Genomic DNA, 22103 nt, shown 5'->3' with positions numbered 1-22103 from the left:
TAAGAAACTAAGGGCTTGTTTGAGATCAGAATGCATTTAAAAGCAAATCCTTTTTTTTCTGCTACACATGGTGGCCCATGACTTTCTTTAATCCCAGCAGAGGCAGGCAGTTCTTTGTGAGTTCAAGACCAGTTAGGTCTATATAGTGAGTTCCAGGCCAGTCAGGGCTACATTGGAAGTCTCAGTCTCTTTCTCACTCAAAAAATCATTTTTTTCTAATCTAGCAAAGTAATAAATTGCCAGTCGTTCTGAAGAATAATTTCACAATACATTGAATAAACCTGAAAAATATTTATACTTAGTAATTAATTTTATTGGGTTTTATTTTCTAATCAGCCTTAGATGAAATTTTAACCCAAAATTTTACATATTAAATTTTATTACTTATAACAGCAACGTAACTGGAAAAAAACCCACTTCTAATATTAAGAGGTGCTTAACGCCATGTTAAAAATGTGTGTGGTGGCAAATCATAGCATTCAGGAGGCTGAGACAGGAAGACTCTGAGTTCAAGGCCATTCTGGGCTATATAGTAAGACTTTTCATAAAAATAAAATGTAGAAAAAAGTTATAGAAAAGTATCTAATTGTGAGAGTCAGACACGGGGAGGGAGGGAGGGAAAGAATGTGTGTGTGTGTTGGTGTGTTCAGACATACTTGCCCTTGGAGGCCTATGCAGGGCCAGGGGTTGAGGTCCAAATGCCTTCCTCTATAGCTCTCTCCTCTATTTTTTTGAGACAAGCTCTCTCACTGAACCTGGAGGTCATTATTTCAAACTGGCCTGCCAGCAAGACCTTAGGATCCACTATCTCTATCCCTCAAAGCTGGGGTTACAGACCCACACCACCATGCCTGGCTTTTCCACGGATTCTGGGAATCAGAACTCAGGTCCTCATGCATATACAGCAGCACTTGACCCACTGAGCCATATTCTGGCCTGATTTTTCTTTTGTAATTGACTACTAAGGGGTTTCTGTCTTGCATGCAAATTATATGTACCTTTTCATTCAGGCAATCAATTACATTTTCCACATAAATTTTCATGCTTTTATAGAATTTGTAATGAAGAGCTTGATCTGATGAACTCTCAAGGTTCTGGATTGCAGTCTTTGAGCTCTTGATATCTTGTATATATTTTTCATATTCTCTCTGGTGTGAGCGATGAGTTGTCTGCAGCAATGTTAATCTAAATGAATAAAATAAAAAGATGTTTTATTTTTCAAAGTTTTCCTTTTTTAAAAAAAATTTATTTATCTTTATTTTATGGTTATGAGTGTATTGCCTGCATATGCGTAAGTGCATTTGTGTCGTGTAAAGCCCGTGGAGGTCAAAAGAAGGTGCCGGATCCCCTGGAACTGGAGTTAGGGACAGTTGTAAAATGCCATGTGGGTGCCGGGAACTGAACCTGGGTCCTCTGCAAGAGCAGTTAGTGCTCTTAAGCTCTAAGCCATCTTTCCAACCCCTCAAACTTTTCCTTTAAAAGCAGAAAACTAATGCACTTGTTTCCAAAGACAATCAAGGAAAGTGATTGCCACATAAACCTGGATTTATTAGACTCATTGATTCATTCATTCATTCAAACAGGGTGTCTTCACCTCAAGCTAGCTTTGAACTTATTGTGTATCTAAAGATAACACTGAAGCTCTAAACCTCTGAAGTGCTGGCATTACGGCAGCACTACTATACCCTACTTATAGTCTAGTTTTAGAGTACAATGGCTTGGTTTTAGGCCAAGATGGATCAGAATTTAGATACTGAATTCCAAGACTAGTCAATAGTCTTATACTTGAAACAAAGGAGTCCATGTGTTTACTGCTAGATCGATCTGTAGTCGTCCTTAGAACACAGATACATAAATGAGCTGGCAATAATACTGTTTAAATATGCTACAGTTTGGTACAATTTATCAACTCTCTGTTTTATAATTAACTGTTCTGTAATTTAAATTTGCTATTCCTTGGGGTCCATTCCATTTCCTCTGTTGCATTTCTGTTACTCAACTGAAGCGAAGACAGCCCACTCTGTCCAGTCTTTGTGACTATCACATGCATCCATTCAATGACTGTTTATCCTTTAAAAGTCAATTATCTATCATAGACATGAAACATTTCTTTTGTAGCATATGGAATATATTTCCTATCAATATTTGTGTTGTGTTAATGCCTTAGAATTAGCAACTCAATAATTTAACAAAATGAAATAAATTCAAAGTATGTGGACAGTAAGAGTTGGGCTAGAGAGAGAGCTCAGTCAGTGAAGTACTAGCATTGCAAGCATGAGGACATGACTTAGCTCTCTGGCACCCAAGTTAAAACACTAGTATGGTGGGATCCCAGTGATGGGGAGGAGGGCCAGGAGGATCCCTCCATCTCTCTGGCCAAACAATTTAACCTATTTGGAGACTTCCAAGCCAGTGAGAGCCCCTATCTCACAAAACAAAGTAGGGTTTAGAGAGATGGCTCAGCAGTTAAGATCACTGGCTGCTCTTGCAGAGGACCAAGGTTCAGTTTGCAGCACCCACATGGCAGCTAACAACTGTCCATAACTCCAGTTCCAGATGATGCCTCCATGGACACTGCACATACACGCGCACACAGAGGCAGAATATTCATACACATAAAATAAAAACAGACGAAAAATTGTTTAAAAAAGGTGAATGGCACCTGAGTAAGGACATAGAGGTCATCCTCTGGTCTCCCCAGGCATATACAAACACAACCCCAACTCATCCAAGAACAATAGGATTTAAAAATAGATGAAGAGCAGGCTGGAGAGACGCATCAGTGGTTAAGAGCACTGACTACTCTTACAGAGGATCCAGGGTCAGTTCCCAGCAACCATATAGCAGCTAACAATCATCTATAACTCCAGTTACTGATAGAGTAAGAAATAGCTGTGCTTTAGAAAGGCACTCTGAGGAGGGCATGGTGCTACACACCTTTAAGTCCAACACTCAGGAGGCAGAGGCAGCAGATTTCTGTGAGACTGAAGCCAGCCTGGTCTGCATAGGGAATTCCAGGTCAGTGGGGACTACACGGACACTATATCTCAAAAAAACCAAAACCAAAAACAACAACAAAATTATTTTGGGGTTGGAGAAATGGCTCAGTGGTTAAGAGCACTGATTTGATTCCCAACACCCACATGACGACTAACAACCATTTGTAACTTCAGTTTGAGGGGCTCCAATGCCCTCTTCTGACCTCTTCCACGGGCACTGCATGGCACAGGTGCACTTACATATATGCAGACAATACACTCATACACATAAAAAAAATAAAAATAATAAAAATTAAAATATTTCAAAAAAAAAGAGAAAGTCACTCTGTACCAAGATCCATAAAAATAAGATCTCTGCCATGGCAATTCTTCCTGTTAATGTCTTTTAATAAAAGACAAAAAATATGCATACACAAAAACGCTAGGTACAGCAGCACAAATCTGTAATGTTAAGGAGGATATTAAGGAGGATCATAGAGTTTAAAGCCAGCCTTGGCTACATAGTGAGTCTGAGGCCAGCCTGAGCTACCAGCAAGACCAGCTTAAAAAAACCAAAACCACTCTGGGAGTCAGCAGAGAAGAGAATTGGGAAAATGAACAGCTGACCCCATCTTGTCTAAAGGAATGTTGGCAACTGATTGCTGCTAGATGAAGAACAGCTGATCTTCCTAAAACAAGGGACTCTAGATAGACCGACTAGATTCAGCAGATGGACTTGCACTGGGTAACAGTTGGGGGTGCCAACAACACAGTGGACACCAACAAGGATGACAGAGTATATGGGCTCCAGTGGGGAGGGGGGAGGGGGGAGGGAGTCTATGGGAGAGTACCATTTGGGATGCAGATACAAAGATGAGTAAAATTGTTTGGGAAAATACAAGAAAAAAAAATCAATTAAAAAAATTCCAAATACATACATTAAAAAAAAAACATGTCATATTATTGCAACAATAGATATATAATAGAGAACACTTAAGAATCAAAATGTCAAACACAGAAATAGCTATAGCAAATTAAATATAGGAACAAACATGACATATACTTTTTTTTTTTGTAAATTAAAGGTTATTCGACAATATAGAGGCTTGGCATGATGGCATACCATGGAGGTACATGCCTATAACCCTAGAAACTTAAGAGGATTTGAGATTTGAGTTCAAGATGAGCTTAGGCTATATATCAATACCATGTCGTCAATGACCAAACAACAACAAACTAGCAGTGTAGAAAAATGCCCATAGCCATATTAAGTAAAAAAAGAACTTTATAATTACTGATTTTAACTATGTACAGTACATCTGTTATAAAAACTGACAAGACAAAGAAATAAAATGGTAACACATGATTTTTTTTTTTGCTATAAATCTGAAGAAAAATGTAAATTTTAAAGTAAACATTACTCACCTATCACTTAATTGCTTCTTTATAATTTCCAAATTTACTGGTGGAAATGAAATGGAAGTATCAAACTTTTTCACTGCTTGAGATTCACTGCTGTGGAAAAGGTTTATGTTTCTTCCCTAAAAATATGAAAATTTACCTTTAAAAAAGCACTTCATTTTTCATACTCTGAGGTCTTTGTCAGCTCAAAAATCCCATGAGTTGGGGCTGGAGAGATGGCTTGGAGGTTAAGAGGACTGGCTGTTCTTGCAGAAGATTCAGGTTTGATTTCTAGAACCCACATGGCAGCTAACAACCATCCTTAAGCACAGTTCCAGGGGAACCTGATGCTCTCTTCTCATCTCCACAGGCATTGTATGACATGGGTGCACTTAAACATTCAGGCAATATGCTCATACACATAAAATAAAAGAACTAATTAATAATTTTAGAAATTTTATAAATCCCATGCCTTTGTAAATCATGTTCTCAATAAAATGTTTTCAAAAATCCTATATCAATTTTAGAATATTAAATTCCTTTGCCCCCTTCGGCAGTACTGAGGACTGACCTAACACCTCACACGTGCTAGGCAAGTGCTCTACTGAGCTATAGCTCCAGTCCCTGGACTATTAAATTCATATGCATGAGACAAAGTTTAGAGTTCTAATTTTCCAGCAAAGCTTAGTTCCTGAATTTTTAAAACTAATTTGTTGATGGGCTAATAAAGTCTTAGAAACTCACTGAGTTCTTGAAGAAATACAAGTAACTAAGGCCACTGTTATCCCTAGACACTCTTGACACTTTCAGGTTCAGATCCCTTACGTCATGCATATCTTGCAATGAGCCACTGGAAGACCACTCCCTCTGGAACTGTTCCACATCTCACCATTTGCCTGCTCTCATAAAACTGATCACCCAACTTGTTCATGTCACCTTGGGACCCTGAGAGACTTCTGGCAATAACCTATAAGAGCTCACTGTAATGATTTTCTTCAGTTGTCTCTCCTGCAGACTGCATATCACTATAACTGGCTACTGTGGTCTAATGCAGACCCCACAAAAATGCTACCATTTATGTGACTATTATATAACAAAAGATACAAATGAGAAGGATTTTTGAGTGGGGGCTTATCTGATTATACTTAAAGGACCTACACAGTTATTATGGATCCTCATAAAATAGAAGATGAGCTGAGCATGGTGGTGCACGCCTTTAATTCCAGCACTTGGGAGACAGAGGTGACCAGATCTCTGTGTCCAAGGCCAGTCTAGACTATGTGGTAAGTTCCAGGCCAGTCAGGGCTACATAATGAGACCCTGTCTCAAAAAAACAAAAACAGGAGCTAGAGAGATGGCTCAGTGATTGAGAGACCTGGCTGCTCTTGCAGAGGACTCTTGATTTGATCCATAACACCCACATGGCGACTAACAACTGTCTATAACTCCAGTTCCCCTCCATAGGCATAGGCACTGCAGGACATGGGGGATGGGGGTGGAGTGCACTTACACACATGCAGGCAATACACTCATTCATATAAACTAAACTAAAATAAAATAAATAAAATAATAAAATAAAATAAAATAATGAAAAAAGGTTAAAACAAAAGAGAGAGAAGGAGGTGAAGTAAAGATGGAGAAAGAGAAATGTGATCATAAGCAAAAAGAAAATTAAAATTAAAAAAAAATGCCAACAGAACCTACAAGGGTAAAGGAATGGATTCTCTAGTTTTTGGAACTAGTACAGATCACCCCAGATTCTGGACTTCTGATCTCCAGAACTGTGAGAGGATGAACTTCTGTCAGGTAAACTGTCAAATCAGCAGAGACTCATCATAACCACAACAAGAAACAAGCATGTAGCTCTCCAACAGGGACATCAACACGCACACTTGCGATGTAATAAAAACACAAATCAGTAAGTCTATCCACTAAACCTGCCAGCTGGCTGGCAAGATTGTTGTGAAACATTTCTGTAATAGTGTTGACATTATAAACTGAGGGAAGTTTCCTTCAGAAAAAAATAAAGTACAAGTACTAAGTACCATAAAAAAGGTTTCTCTTCTTTGAACAGTGATACTAATTCTAAGGAACGAGTCAATTCTTGACAATGCTAAGGAAATAGCTCAAAACTGTACATGTGAACAAAAGAAAGGAAAAAACCAAATATTTAGATTCTTATTTGTAAACAGGAAAAAAGCTCCTACTGTAAACAATGTTTTCTTAAAAAGTCTCATCAAAAGGAAGAATGGTTAAGACAATTATGATTAGGTAATGCTAGTAAATATTTTACAGCTATTACAATTAGTTGTTTTAACTAGGCAGAAACGGGGGAAGAAATGTAACAAGGAAACCTGAGTTCAAAACTATAGACAGTTTGTGCTTCTCAAAGCACATGAAGGTATCACTTTAAATTCAGAGGCGTGTAGTAACAACATTTTCATTTCTTAGGAATTCTGAATTTCCAAGCACTAATTCATTCACTGTTGCAACATGAGAATGTGCTACATTACTTTTGATGAAGTCAGAGTAGTAGAGTTGGGTTTTAGGCAGACAAGAAAAGGTATTACATGAAGATCAATAGAGAAAGGAGACTGCCGTGTCCAACCTGAGATCTAAGTTGGAGAAGTCACACAGCCCTAGACAGATACACACTTCTCATAGTAAGCAACTGTGGTTACTTAAAAGTAAACTGAAAACAAATTTTACATTTAAATTTTTTTGGATGTTTTTATTTGTAATTGTGTGTGTGTGTGTGTGTGTGTGTGTGTGTGTGTATGTGTGTGCGTGCGCTTCTGGGTATGGGCATGTTGGACAAAAATAGTCTGCTAAATAAGTTCTCCCATTAGAAACTCCAAAATTATAATCAGAGGTTTACCTATGCTTTGGGGTATTAATGACAGAGATCTTATATTTTCTTATTTAAAGGAATAAATGATCTCTCAAAGCATTCTTTTTAATCAAAATTCATGTGAAAGATTATAAGAACCAGGGGTGGTGGAAGACCACAAGGAAACAGAGTTTTCCAGATAGATGAGAAGCTACTCATGTGAACTTACAGCAATGGTGACAAGATACACAAGACCTGTGCCAAGTTCAAACTAGACAAAAACCCAGTACAGAAGAGGGGGGAAGGGAACAGGTAAGAGGACCCGACCTTAGGTGAGAAACTACTGGCAACTGATGACTACTGAGAAAGGACAGCTGATTTTAAGAGAGTGACACTAAATAGGTCAACCAGGCTCACAACAAGGACATTTGGGACAGAAACTTGGCTCAAATAGGCCTTAACACATTATGACAGCACACATAAAATCCAGCAGGGGGGCTATAAGAGAAGTGTAGCTAAGGGAGGGGGCCTAAAATGATCAAAAGATATTCTATGAAATTTGAAAAAAATCAATTAAAAAAATCACACACACATACAATATGAAGCCTGGAGATTGAAAAACTCTAAGGAAAAAAAAATCTGTGTATGTGTATATGCCTGTATAGTATCTATGTGCACCATAAGCATGCAGATACTCTCAGAGACCAGAAGAGGGTGTTGGATCCTCTGGAGCTGGAGTTACCATGTGAGGGGCTAGGAATCAAACCCATGTCCTATTCTCCAACTCTTCTCAAAACATTCTTATTTAAAGATTCAAATGTAAGATATTATATTTGAAAAGTATACTGCTATGAGCATTTTCTATTTATATTCTTACAATTTTGAGCCTTAGAGTCATCTATTCAAATATTTCATATTACCATTCCAATTTACTGATGAAAAAAATTGAGATTTAAAGGAACAAAGATTTTTCTCAAAGTTGCATAAACACTATTAACATCTCATAACCGGTGAGCACTGTTAGATCCACAAAATGAACAAGAGCTAGCAATTCTTTTTTAAAATATTGTAATTATTTTTTATTTTTATTTTATGTGTATGAGCGTTTGGCCTGCATGTATGTAAGTATACCTATTGTACAATGCCCACAGAGTTCAGAAGATCCCCTGGAACTGGAGTTACAGACAGCTGTTAGCCACCACATGGGTGCTGGGAACCAAACCCAGGTCCTCTTCAAGAGCAGCCAGTGCTCTTAATACTGAGCCATCTCTCCAGCCCCAAGAGCTAGCAATTCTTGACCTTGTGGAACTTAGATTCTAGCAGCAGACCCAGAATCCAAATCCTAAACTTTTAATCAATACTTAAAAAAATTTTAGTTCTGGGAATAGAATTGGACCTTTGCACTGCTAGGCAAGTGCTCTATACCCTAAACCCCTCCCCCTTCGGGGGAGATTTTAAATTTCACCATTTGTTGAACTTTTTAAAACATAATAACAACATGAAGTATCTGTGACCATAAAAAATAAAGGTAAAGCAAGACATGGTCCTCCCTAGATTGGAAGGAATTTATAATAGAATAGAAAAAATGATCTACAAACCATGTAGTGGGCTGAATGGTGGCCTTCCCAAAGATACACCCAGAAAGCAAATGAATTTGAGGTGTACAATTTGGTAAAGGGTCTTTGTATGGTTGTATCTAAGGAAGGATCTTGAGATCATCCTAGATTATCTGAATGAATCCAAAATGCAAAGTCAAGTGTACTAAGAAACAGAGCAGAGATGCAGAGAAGGCATGTGGAGACAGAGGCAGGGATTGGAGTTCTGCAGTCACAACTCCATGAATATCTGCAGCACCCAAATGCTGGTAAAGGAAAGGAACAATTCCGAGCAAGCACAGGCCTGACAAAATGCTGGCTTCAGACTTATGGCCTCCACACTGTGAGAGAATGACCAGATACAGAGCTGACAACATAGCTCAGCAGATAAGGTACTTGCCACACAAGCCTAGAGATCTGAGTTTAATCCCCAGAACCCATGTATATGGACTAATGAACCAACTCTACAAAATTGTCCGCTGACCTCCACACGTGCATGGCAGCACATGCATGCACGTGTGCACACACAAATAATACATTAAAAAGAAGAAACATGTCTGTGGTAATGTGTTGCAATAGTCACAGGATGCTAAGAGATACAGTACAGAAAGAGTTACCTCCACAACCTTAACTGCTTTCCTCATTTGCTGCTGCTCCCAAATGTCTTGACTTTCATCTTCCTGACTCTCTTCACTTGTTTCTTCATTTTCATTTGCTATAAAAAAATTAATGTCCGCACATAAACAGTCTGTATTTTGCCATTCTGACTGCAGCAGTAAGAATTTGGGGGTTATTTTATGCAGGTTTAGCAGCACTTTGCATGCTGCTTATTCTTCACAGTATCTAAGGAGAGGGAAACATTATTACCTTCATTTTAAAAATAAGGACACAAATACTAGACAGCTGAAGAACTGGTTTCAGGACTATGTCCTAAAGAGAACTCAAATGCAGTAGTCTGACTCCAGAGCCTGCACACCTCATCACCAAACTGTCCCACAGTCTCATGTGCAAAAGAATGAAAGGTTTGGCTTTCCTTATTAAAGATGTTCAGTTTGGGTCAGTGAGATGCCTCAGTAGGTAAAGGTGCTTGCTGCCAAGTCTCACAACCTGAGTATAATCCCCTTGAACCCACAAGACAGGAGAACTGACTCACAAGTTGTCCTCTAACCTATATACACAAGCACAAAAACAAACAAGCAACAACAACAACAAAAAAAACCCACAACAAACAAATAGGGCTGGCAAGACGGCCCAGTGGATGAAGGTGCCTGATGTCAGGCCTGATGACCCAAGCTCAATCCCAGGAATCTAAAGTTGTCCTCTGCCCGCCACGCCTGTACTGTACCATGCACATACCTGCAAATTCACTCATACATATATGTATTCACACATATACAAAATAAATAGAATGCAATTCTTTGATAATGTTAATTTTTTAAAAAAGATGTCTAATTCATACCTGAGAATTGGAACATTTAAAAATAAAGTCTGGGGGCTTGGGATGTAGCTCAGTTGGTGGTGTTTGCCTAGAATGCATGAAACCCTGAATTTGATCCCCAGCACCTTATAACACGGGGCTGCACACACCTATAATCCTGGCACTTGGCAGGTGTGGGCAGAGCGATCAGAAGTTCAAGGTCTTTTTCAGCTACAGAGTGAGTTTGAGGCCATCCTGAGGTACGACAGATCCTATCTCAAAAACATAAATAATAATTTCTGAGTACAAGCTATCAGTCTTATTCTGAAGAAATACTATTTGAATAAAAGCTTGGTAAGGCATATATGTTATGAATAAGAACCGTGAATGGTGCTTTGTGACTTCATTACTGATAAGAGGGCATTTTTTATTAGAATAGGCAAGATATTAGCATATGACACCTAAAATTTTGGCAAAGACTTTCATGTTACCAAAAAAATATTTTAAAAGGTAGCAATGGGTAATTTCCAACATTGTAACATAAAGACACTGCACTATTTTTTAAATGTCAAAAATCAAGTATGGAGGTTTCATTAGTAGACATCATAACATACACCCCTGGATGACATGTTGATAGAATCAAATCATTTAGATGCCAAGACATTACAGATCAAATTGATCATGAAAATCATCATCAACACTCTTTATAATGTAAGGTACAATATCACTTTTGGGGGGAGAGGGCTTATTTTTTTAAGACAAGTTCTCACTATGTAGCCCAGGCTGACCTCAAACTTGTGATCTTCCCACTTGAACTTCCCAAATGAGGTGCAAGCCATCATGCTTTCTACAGCATATTCTTATGGATTTTTAAAGTTATTTTTTTATCATTGTGTATGTGTATGATGTGTCTGTGAGTATGGGTACATGTGTGTAGAGGACAACTTTCAGGAGTTGGTTCTTTCCTTCCATCTTTATACAGGGTCCATGAATTGAATCTTGGTAGCCAGAATTGTTTGGCATCTGAGCCATCCTGCTGGCCCCTCTTACAGAAATTTTACCATAGCATCTTCCTTTACCTCTCAAGTGCTGGGATTACAGGCATGGGAGATCACAACTAGTGCATGTGACACAGGGGCAAAAACCAAGGGTTTTGTTCCTGCGGGGAAAGCACTCTATGAACCGACCTATATTCCAAGCCCTGATCTCAATTTTTAATAAATAAACAGAAAATATGTCACAGGCAAATAAAAATTTCATTATTCTAATGAAAATGTCTTGATCTTCATATACCGGTAAATAAATCAAATACCTACTTGTTTCTTCAGCCATTCTTTGTCTGAGTGTCTGAGGCTTCGGGGTAAATAGTATTCTCTTTTCGTGATCATCAGGTTCACTCTCTGGGTCCTCCTCACCGCTTCTCTTCCTGTCAGAGGTGGTGGAGCTATGGTTTACAGTCAACGGAATATAGTCCCTTTGGGCCCTGGCCAACTCACGTTTTCTGCGGGCTGCCCGAATAAAAGATGCATCGGGGATCTTAACTGAAACAAATGAAGAGGAGGGTAATGAAACCAACATCTACACAATGCATATTCCTCACATTCAAGCCAAGAAAAAGGTACAATGCTCCTAAATTTTTCACTATTTTGATATATGCGTGTGACTACAATAAATGGCTCAAAGTCTAGTCAAGCAAATGAAGAAAATATTAACTTAGTAAACACGGAATACATCTTAGAGAAATGAACCCAATCTAGTACCATCAGAAAATACACTGACACAATTCCATTTTGCCTTTAACTCTCTTATTTTTTGCTCATTTCTAAAGCTCAGAGTGTCAGGGCAGGAATGAGGGGCTAAGCAGTCAGTGAGGCTAAGACAGGAAAAAGTTAGGATTAGTGACAGAATCTGACTTACCAGGTCGGAGATTACATCATGACACCTCCTCCCCTTGTGGGCACCAGAGACAGAGCCAGTAAGAAACAGAGGACAGGGGAACAAAGCCAACCAGACTGTAAAGGTTGGTAGAGTCCCATGAGAAAAAAATGAGAGAAGGTAAAATATAAAGGAAATACATATTTTTGCCACCAAGTAAATGAACCTAATTACAACTTTTAATACAACTGCATTTTACTGTCTTTATCTGAGGTTTCTTCATGCATAAAATTTATCTTTAGATTCTACAAAGAAATGTTTCCTTAAGAAAATACTGTCAACATGATAGCAAGGGAAATTCTTACCATTTCAAGCATTAGAAAACATTAGAAATGTCAAGTCTCTGAGGTGCAAGTAAAATTTTCTAATTTTTCCCACAAATTAATGCTGTTTTGTTTTCAGAGACTGTCTCATGTAGCCTAGGCAGCCCCTGAACTAGTGTTGTAGCCACGGATGACTCTGAATTTCTGATCCTCCTATCTTCATCTCCTGTGCTAAGATTAAAGGCATGCTAGTTAGGCATGCTATGACTAGTCTATTTGATGTCAGAGATTGAACCTAGGGCTTCATCCCTGCTAAGCAAGCACTCCATCAACTAAGTTACATCCTCAGCCCTGATCCCAATTTTTTTTTAATTTATTATTTTTATTTTATGTGTATACGTGTATTGCCTGCAGGTAGGTAAGTGCACCTGTGTTGAGCAATGCCTGCGGAGGTCAGAAGACGTTGTTGGATCCCCTGGGACTGGAGTTACAGACAGTTGTTAGCTGCCATGTGAGTGCTGAGATTCAAACCTGGGTCTTCTGCAAGAACAACAACCAGTATTCTCAACTGCTGAGCCATCTCTCCAGCCCCTAATCCCAATTTTTTATGAGAAGAATACAGTCACTTAAACACATATACTAAATAAATATTTTTTTTAAAAAAGGAGAAAGGCTACAGAAATGGCTCAGCAGTTAAAAAAAAGTCAATCATGTTGTAAAATGACTTCTTTTATAAGAGTGTATTTATCTATTTTCTTATTATATCTTTTTTATGAAGAGTTTTTATTACATTTGTTTATTTTATGTGGAGGGGCATCATGGTACACATGTAGAGTTCAGGGCAAGTTATGGAAGTCAGTTCTCTCCTATTATGTCAGTGACAGTAACTGAACTCAGCTCATCAGGCTTGGTAGCAAGCCATCTATCCAATGAACAATCTTGTCAGCCCAATTATTTATTTCTTTTTGAGACACTGTTTCATGTAGCTCAGGCTCCTCCTGGTTCCACATTCAAAGTGCTACAATTAGAGCCAGGTACCACTACACCCAGTTGAACCAGTATTCATTTACAGATTATTATCTGGGGAATGATAAAGGTCAGATGTTCCTACATCCTCTTAAAGGATAATGTGATCACACTGAAATATTTGGGGCAGTAGGCATACACCTGTAATCCAAGGATTAGGGAGGCTGAAGCAGGAAGACGGCTTAAGAGTTCAAAGTCAGCCTGAGCATCATAATGAGTATCAGGCTGACCAGGGCTGCATAGCCAGCCCATGTCTCTAAAACAAACAAACAAACAAACAAACAAACAAACAAAGAAAAGTGTGTAAATAAAATGATTTCCTGAATTAAATGAATATCAAAACAGAAAAATGTTGATTATGAAGGCAAATGGGGACATGTCAGAGCTCTGAACATTTCCTATCTGGTGGAATGAAACTTGTGACCCTTCTCAGTGGTGGAATTATAAGCATATGCCACCAAGCCCAGAAAAACTAGTATAAGTTTACAGTTGATTATCAGGCGAATCATTAAGTCAGGTATGCCCATACCTATATTCTCTTCAAGGATTTAACAGCTACTGTGATGGCTAAAATACGTGGGAAGGTGGTACATGCCTACAATCTCAGCATCAGGGAGGATGAGGCAGAACTGCCAAGAGTTCACAGCCAGGAGGGGTGTGGTGGTGCATGCCTTAAATCCCAGCACTCGAAGGTAGAGGTTCCCCGTGGAGCTCTGTGAATTTGAGGGTAGGATGGTCTACACAGCAAGTCTGAGGCCAGATCAGATAGGACTACACAGCAAGACCCTGCCTCAGAAAATAAAAAAAGTAGGACAAATCAAATCAAATAGCAACAAGTTCATCGAATTCCTAACTACATGAATAACTGGACATAGAGACCTGTCAGAACTCTGATCTTTTCCTAGTCTGGTATAATGATTCTACTGTGATGTGTATAAAGATAAGCCAGCGTGTCTTTGAAGCTGAGAAATACAGCTATTATTATCTACAGCAAATTAAAGGTTCAAAACTCTCTCAGCAGCTGACATTAGCAAGTCTCTGCCTACACAGTAAAAACAGGAGGATTAGTAAACCGAGATGCTGGAGCTAAGCATTAGTTTGTTTTAAAGCCTCCAAGGGGATGAAGGGTTAAGACCACAGTCATATTCAAGTGTATGAATAGGAAAACAAATGCATGATTTGATCGACCAATGAAGAAAGCATTCTTCCCACCCTATTCTTCCATACCACCATGATGTCCACAGAGCAGATGCTGGGCAGATGTGGGATGAGCTAATAAAATCATGTTGTATTGCTAACTCAGGTGATGTCTACACACATCATCCTACCAGACACACAACCATCTAAGATGCAGAAGTTAACTATCATCTCCCTTTGGTAACAAGTAGCCTCTGCCACAGGGAACCTCTCAAAGCAGGTACTCTTATCACTGGTTCATTCTCACAGCCTGTCATCTGAACACAAAATAAATACATTTCCCACACATAAGCTCTGTGCTAAGATGATGGGCATGTCCACCATATCCCACCTTTCTTCTCTAAATAGTACATCAGCATTTCTTCTTTTTGGGTGGGGGAAGGGGGGATTGTTCAGACAGGGTCTCCCTGTAGCCCCAACTCTGTAAGTCACTCTGTAGATCAGGCTGGCTTGGAACTCACAGAGCTCCACGTGCCCCTGCCTCCTGAGTGCTAGGACTAAAGGTGTGCCCAACTTAAATAGTATTATTAATGGGTTACTAAGGAAGAATAGCACTCTATTATGAGTCCTTTTGAGACATCGGTTTCACTGTCTAGCCCAGATTAGCTTCAAATTTACAATCTTGCAAGGTGCTAGGATTTCAGACAGGGCACACAAATCTTAACTCCAACACTAGAGAGCAAAAGCAGAAGGACCACCCTAGTTCAAGGCCAACCTGGGCTACAAAGGGAAATCTTATCTCAAAACAATAACAAATATATGACTTTTTTGGGTTGTATCAACAGTAAGAATTACTGCCACAGAAAACACTGGTATTAGGGCTGGGCATGGTGGTACATCATATACTTGGGAGGCAGATAGGAGTTTTAGGCCAGCCTGGGTTACACGGTGAGACCTTGTCTCCAAAAGGGAAGATAAAAGAAGAGAGGGAGGGTCTTAAGTAAAATTACAAAACTTACCAACTTCTTTTTCTTCCACAGAGCTAGAGCTGTCAGAGATCGGACTCTGATCATCCCCATGTTCCGAGGAGGGATGTGTTCCTTCCTCTTCATCTGTTGAAAGATCAACTGTTCTGGATTCAAATAGGACACCTTTGTAATAAAGAAAGAAATAGTCAAAATACTGGAACCAATAACCAAAAGTTCCACTTAATTCAAGACTTACATGAGGTTCAGAAGACTGAAGCATATCCAAACATAACAAAAAATAAAATCAGTAAAGCTGCAGCTCGCTCTTTTCAGTAGCTACTGATGACGACCCCTGAGTATTCCCAGTGAATTAGCCAAAACAGTGATTCTGAAACCATGGTCCAGCAATCCTTGGAGGCCCCCAAGATGCTGTCGGAAAATCTGTGACATGAAACCTACTTTAATCATAATATGCATCATTTATTCTTTTCACTGAGTTAACACTACTAGATGATGCAAAAGTGTGGGGTGTAAAAGTGCTAGACCAGCTTGTAGATGGTCAATATATTCATCATCATCACACACCAGGATAGGAAAACAACCACTTTCATTTACACTTGTTGATGAAGCAAAAAAAAATTATTGATTTTATTAGGTCTTGATCTGAGAACACATCTTCTTAATGGTGGCAACAAAATGGCAGTATGCACGAGGGACTGCTGCTGCATGGTGAGCCCTGACAGCTGCCTTACACTTACTTGTATGACTGGGGTTAACTAGCCAGTACCTTTTTAAAAATTATTACCGTCTTGAGTGTGTGTGTGTATATGCACAAGCACATAGAAGGAAGAGACATATGATTAGCACAATGCCTGTGTGGAGATCAAAAGACTTCATTGTTCTCTTTGCACTTTCATGTGGGATGGAACCCAGCTCGCCAGGCCAGCTTGAAAAGTGCTTTGGTTTGCTAAGCCATCTTGCAGGCCTTCTTTCAAAGACCAACACTTGACTTAAAAGAATGAACGGTGGAGAAAACCTAGCTATTTAGATGTTGACATCTGACACACATTCTCAACAGTGAGCTGAGCTGCGTCTATCATTTCAAGAAAGGCTCAAGCTGGGCATGGTGGCACACACTTTTAATCCCACCACTCCTCCAGATGCAGAGGCAGGAGGATGTCTGTGAGTCCCAGGCCAGCCTGGTGTACAGAGCCAGTACCTGGCAAGCTAGGCCTATATGGTGAGATCCTGTCTCAAAGAAACAAAACAGAAACAAAAACAAACAAATGCAACTAAAAGTTACTAACATAGTCTGTGATTTTAGTATTTAAATTGTCTTTAAGAAATTATTACTCATTGAAGTGATTGATATAAGAATTGGGAATAGCCACTTAAGAGGTTTAAGCAATGTCTGCCTTAGAGAAATGTTCATGTAAGAAGAAACACGAACATCTGAACCCTGACAAGGCTGCTTTCTGCTAACTCATGTCTCCAGTAAGCTACTGTCGAGTTCATTTTTTCTCCTTTAATAAACCAAAGCATTACAGTTGTAAAACAGAGATTACTACTTCTGGAGCTTTGCTGTACTAGTAAAGCAGCATACTTCCTAACAGCTGATGCGATGCTCTTGGTCACACAGCTTAGAGGTTGCATTTTCTTCAAGTACTTTAGGAAAACAATACGGTACAGCAAACTGAAGGCAGGGTAGTCACAGAATTCAGGCACCTTCTTTTTAGCCAGACATCGAAGGGACGTGCAAATAAACAACAATCAGCATTTTCTTACTTTTTGGAAAACACTGGTCTCTCACAAAAATGTTACTTATCCTTATATGCAGGTGGTAATTTTCAAAATGAACTAGTAAACATTTCTTTTTAATTTCTAAAATGGTAAGTACTGACAGAAATAATCCATGGAAACAAAAGCTCTTCATAAGATATATTTTTATGAATTATAAAGAGGGGGTCAAAGAGGTGGCTCAGCAGTTAAAAGCACTGGTTGACCCTGTGAGGACCAGGGTTTGGTTTGCAACAGCCACATGGCAGCTAACAACCATCTGTAACTCCAGTTCTAGTGGATCCAATGCCCTCTTCTGACCTCTGTGGACACCGCCTGGCATTGGTGAACCTACCTACATGCAGGCAATACACTCATATACATAAAAGAAAAATAATAAGGCGACTGGAGAGATGGCTCAGTGGTCAACAGTACTGACTGCTCCTGCAGAGGACCCGGGTTCAATTCCCAGCACATCCGTGGTGGCTAACAACCATCTGTAACTCCACTTCTTGGGGATCCAATGCCCTCTTCTGACCTCCTCCTGCAGTGCACGGCACAGGTGCATTTATACATGTGCAGGCAATACACTCATCCACATAAAATAAAAATAAATTTACAAAAATAATAGATGGAAAATATTTTTTAATAAAGAGTTAGAAAGTGAGTTTGAAGACCACAGTTTGAGAACCACTACTCTAGAAGGCAAGAGAAAAGACAACTCTGGGCCTCAATTCTCTCTACTCAAGGTTAACCAGATGACTGACATATTTTAAGTTATGAATATGAAAGATCATCAAACCTTAAAATAAACGGAGGACACTGTAAGAAACCACTAAGATCGTGAACATGGAAGACATTTTAAGTGCTTAATAAGCCTAGAAAGAGAGACAAATCTGGTAATTTCTCACTTGTAGAATATAAACGTTTTGGTGGGAATCACAGAAATAGGATAGAATGGTAGTTAGTGGGGACTGGTGTGGTTTAGGTTGGTCAAGTCATACAAAATTTTACAAAAATAAGTTTGAGAGACCTATTGTACAACATGGTGACTACAGTTAACGTGTTGTTTGGACTACCTGAAAACTGATGGAAGATTTTAAGTGTCCCCACAAAAAACAAGTGAGGTGATTAAGAATTAGCTCTGTTTAAACAAATAAGTATATATAAGAAATCACTAGCATTCTTTGACTTTAAATTTAATTTAATTAAAAGTAGGAAGTTCGGATTTCAAGACTAATGCAAAACAGTATTGCATGAGCGTCAAACTTCACATCTTATATAAATAACTATGCTGCTTGAAATCTATATTCAAGAACTAAACGACGTTTCCAAATGTATTCGATCTTTGAAGCTACGGTCCAGTGTCATCAATCTCAGTCATATACTTGCTGTTCAACTGATTAGGCAAGTTGCAAAAGGCACACCTTTCGCCGGTCTTTAGCAGCATCAGGAATCCCTGAACCCCTCCGACTGAGGCTCTTCAGAACATCCATCATCCACAGCTAGCTCCACTGGGCGAGGTCAGGGACCAGCTGCCCAGTGCACCGAAGCGAAGCGGGCGAGCGCCCCCTGACGGGCAGCGGGCTCCCTGCGTCCTCGGCACCGCGAGCCTGTCGGTGCAAACCCTGAGATCTCCCCGCCCCGCAGTCCCGCGTTACCTCGGCCGCCCGCGCCGCGGTGCCCACGGGAAGCAGCTCCTGGTCCGCGCCGGGAACTCGCCCAGACCCGACCCCGTCCCCGAGGGCCCTGGGACCGTCTCGGCCGCTCCGCCTCCTCCAAGCCGCCTCCAGCGGAGGGCAAGCGCTCCTCCGCCCACTCGGCGGGTGCCCGGGCCTCAACACACCGCTCTTCCGCTCCGTCGCTGTCGCTCGACTCGGCCCGGCGCCGCCGAAAGGTTCTCGGAGGCCTGTGAGCCATAGTCCAGCACCGAGCAGACTACGTTCGTGCTGCGCCCGCCAATCCGGGTCTCTTGGTTCGGCGCCTGCGCACTCGCGCCGAGCTGCGTGCCTCGGTGTGCGCATGCGTGACGTGCGTCCCACGCTTTGATTGAACACCTGTTCTCAGATCCTGAGTTGGGAAGAAAAGCATTGTCTTTGCCAGATCAGGTAGTGTAGACTGTCGGTGAGATTCTCCTCCTCCGGCCACTTCCTGCAAATCCGATCGAAGAAGGAATGTGGGTGGGAAAAATAAACCCCGAAATCCACACATGAGTGATAAGTGTAGGGATAGGCAAATCAAATGATTGTCTCAGCACAGGACGTCCAGAGAACCATAATTCCTGCTGGGGGAAAGGGTCTTCCGCGAAGAATAGAAAGCTGAATTCTGGGAAGGGACTAGTGGCTTTTCCATTTGCTTTCATGACAAGACAAACCTAGAAGCCTGGCAGAGCCTTGTTTGCCTGGATCGGAGCAGTTTCCATAGCCACGAGGCCTGCCTTTGAGTTGTCTTAAGTAGGGAAGATCTGCCTCCATCTAGAGGGAAGAAAAACACGACAGGCTGGGCTCTCTCAGAACTGTGACGAGAATTTTCAGCTGCTGCCTTAAGCATTGGAATTCCATGTTTGTGGCCTTTGGATTCAGGATTTAACACCAGCGGTACCCCCCACTTCAGTTTACTATTTAGTTTTTGTTTTTAAGACGGTTTAGGTGGTCCATAAAATTATTACATATGGCTGCATTCATAAAGCTGAATGCATGTAATTACAAACAACATGATTGTGATTTAAATCTAAAATCTCCGTAGACTTAGGGGCTTGAACACCTGGTCCCCAGCTTGTGGTGCTATTTGGGACAATTGTGAAATTTTGGGACAGTGGCCTAGCTAGCACAAGTGGGTCTCTGGGGGCAGGTCTTGAAGATAATGTCCACTTTTTCTTCTGACCAGAGTGCTCCATTTCCTGATTGGTCAAGATGTGAGGAGACACTGCCTGACACATGTTCACCAGGCTACTGTCCTGTCCTTCCCTGCCATGTTGGATGCACCCTCAAAATTATGAGTCAAAGTAAAGTGCTCCTTGCTTAAGTCAGGTATTTTGTCACAGTGACTTGAAAAAAATAAATAATATGATATACGTGTGTTTGTATTTTTTCTTTTTAACCTATTTAGTTTTAAAATTACATTTATTTTTATTTTTATGTGTGTGTGTGTGAAAACAGCCTGGGTTGAAGGTCAGAGGCCAGCTTGTAGGACCATGTGGGTCCTAGGGATCAAACTCAGATCATCAAGTTGTAGGCAAGTGCCTTTAGCCCTCTGAGCACTCTTAATGTTGCTGATTAATTGCTTGACTGAGTTTGGGAGGCCATGGATGTGCTACAGTGTGCCTGTGGGGGTCAGAGGAAAAGTGTTGGGGGTAGGTTCGGTTCTCTCTTTCCATATGTAGATTGGGATCCAGCTCAGGCCCCTCAGCAAGCATCTTTACCTGCTGAGCCATCCTGACAGCCCTTCTTTTTTATCTTTAACTATGTCTAAGTGCCTGTATTTGTGTAGGGGTATGTGCACATGTGTATGGGTACCAGAGGAATCGGATCCCTCTGCAGCTGGAGTTACAGGCAATTGTGAGCCACTTGACATGGTCCTGGGAACTGAACTCAGATCCTCTGGAAGAGCAGCACTTGTTATGGCCGGGCATCTCTCCATCCCAGAATTTTTATGTATTTTCTTAGTTTAAATTTTATTTTAACTTATTTTAAATCTGTTATCACAACTGTTATACCTGTAAAACTGCAATTAGTGTGACTGGATGGTTTTTCTTGTGAAGGTCTGCATATTCTTTATGCCTAATTTGATAGAGAATTAGTCTGTAATGTGTTCTGCTACATTTATATGTCTCTCAAGTAAGCTCAATTTAAAATGTAAACAAATGTCATTAAGCAATTTTAAATTAGTATTTCTAGAATTATATATTTTTTTTAATTTACTTTTATTTTTTGAGTGTTATGCCTACATGTAAGTACACCTGTGTTGTGCAGTACCCGTGGAGAACAGAAAATGGCATTGGATACCCTGGAACTGGAATTACAGATGGTTGTTAGCTGTCATGTGGGTGCTGGGATTCAAACCTGAAAAAGCAGCCAGTGTTCTTAACCACTGAACTATCTCTCCAGTCCCCAGAGTTCTGATGTTTGGGGCATCATAAACTTGGGAGATTTTAAACTTTTGGAATTTTTAACACTGGGTTTATGGTATTCAAGATAGGGTCAGTCAAATTTCTGCTGTTGTGACAAAAAAATGCTACAAATTTATAAAGAGGCAAAGTTTATTTGGGATCATGGTTTCACAGGCTCCAACTCATGGTTGATTGGCCCTTTGTTTTGGGGTCTGGGTGAGACAGTGAGTACATCAGTACATCAGTTCATGGGGTTCTCCCATACCTTTTCAGTGTACTGGTCCTTGGTGCCTTTGCTATCGCTCAGCTTGGCCTGGCACTGCCTGAAAGTTCTGAGGCCTGTGCTATAGTCCAGTATTGCTCTGTTTATCTTGGTGGTGGGTGTTGAGACTTTGTTCACGGGTGCAGGTGAACCCTTTACTCCTTGAGACCACCCTCTCCCTCCCAGACTTTATTAAGTCCTTCATTTTATCTCCTAAAACAAGGAAACCAGGCATGGCCAGACAGTCCTTGCCTTCCTCCCAGGCATCACTAAGCCCTTCATTTTATATCCACAAATGAGGAAAACCTGTACCAGAAATGTCCACATTGTCTTCTTTCACTTCCCAGGAGCCTGCATGTGTTCTGTATCTGATCATATTTCCTTCCAATCTGTCTTTCACACACAAG

General features: G+C 40.3%; 2 protein-coding genes across 4 annotated transcripts in view; both read right to left on the bottom strand.

Annotated features, from left to right (window-relative positions):
• The window catches only part of Gcfc2 (GC-rich sequence DNA-binding factor 2), a 43352-nt gene extending 23965 nt beyond the window's left edge, over window positions 1-19387 (bottom strand). For 2 of the 3 annotated variants that reach the window (XM_008841580.3, XM_029567600.1), the window contains exons 1-6: window positions 18988-19387; window positions 15602-15733; window positions 11538-11762; window positions 9422-9519; window positions 4404-4519; window positions 999-1185 (exon numbers count right to left, since the gene is read on the bottom strand). In XM_008841580.3, the coding sequence (XP_008839802.1) occupies window positions 999-1185; window positions 4404-4519; window positions 9422-9519; window positions 11538-11762; window positions 15602-15733; window positions 18988-19246 (1017 nt within the window). In that variant the 5' untranslated portion in view covers window positions 19247-19387. The remainder of the gene's footprint in view (window positions 1-998; window positions 1186-4403; window positions 4520-9421; window positions 9520-11537; window positions 11763-15601; window positions 15734-18987) is intronic. The other variant, XM_029567599.1, reaches the window with a different exon arrangement.
• Window positions 19388-21675: 2288 nt separating this feature from the next.
• Window positions 21676-22103, bottom strand: part of LOC103740907 (ubiquitin-conjugating enzyme E2 variant 2-like) — a 1578-nt gene continuing 1150 nt past the window's right edge. The window contains exon 2 of the mRNA XM_008841587.2: window positions 21676-21804. Coding sequence (XP_008839809.1) covers window positions 21676-21804 — 129 coding nt within the window. The remainder of the gene's footprint in view (window positions 21805-22103) is intronic.

The sequence above is a fragment of the Nannospalax galili genome, unplaced genomic scaffold (assembly GCF_000622305.1).
Source record: "Nannospalax galili isolate Female #2095 unplaced genomic scaffold, S.galili_v1.0 scaffold61, whole genome shotgun sequence".
In the NCBI taxonomy this organism is placed as follows: domain Eukaryota; kingdom Metazoa; phylum Chordata; class Mammalia; order Rodentia; family Spalacidae; genus Nannospalax; species Nannospalax galili.
Note: the sequence above shows the minus strand (reverse complement) of the source record. Positions and strands in the feature narration are given on the sequence as shown.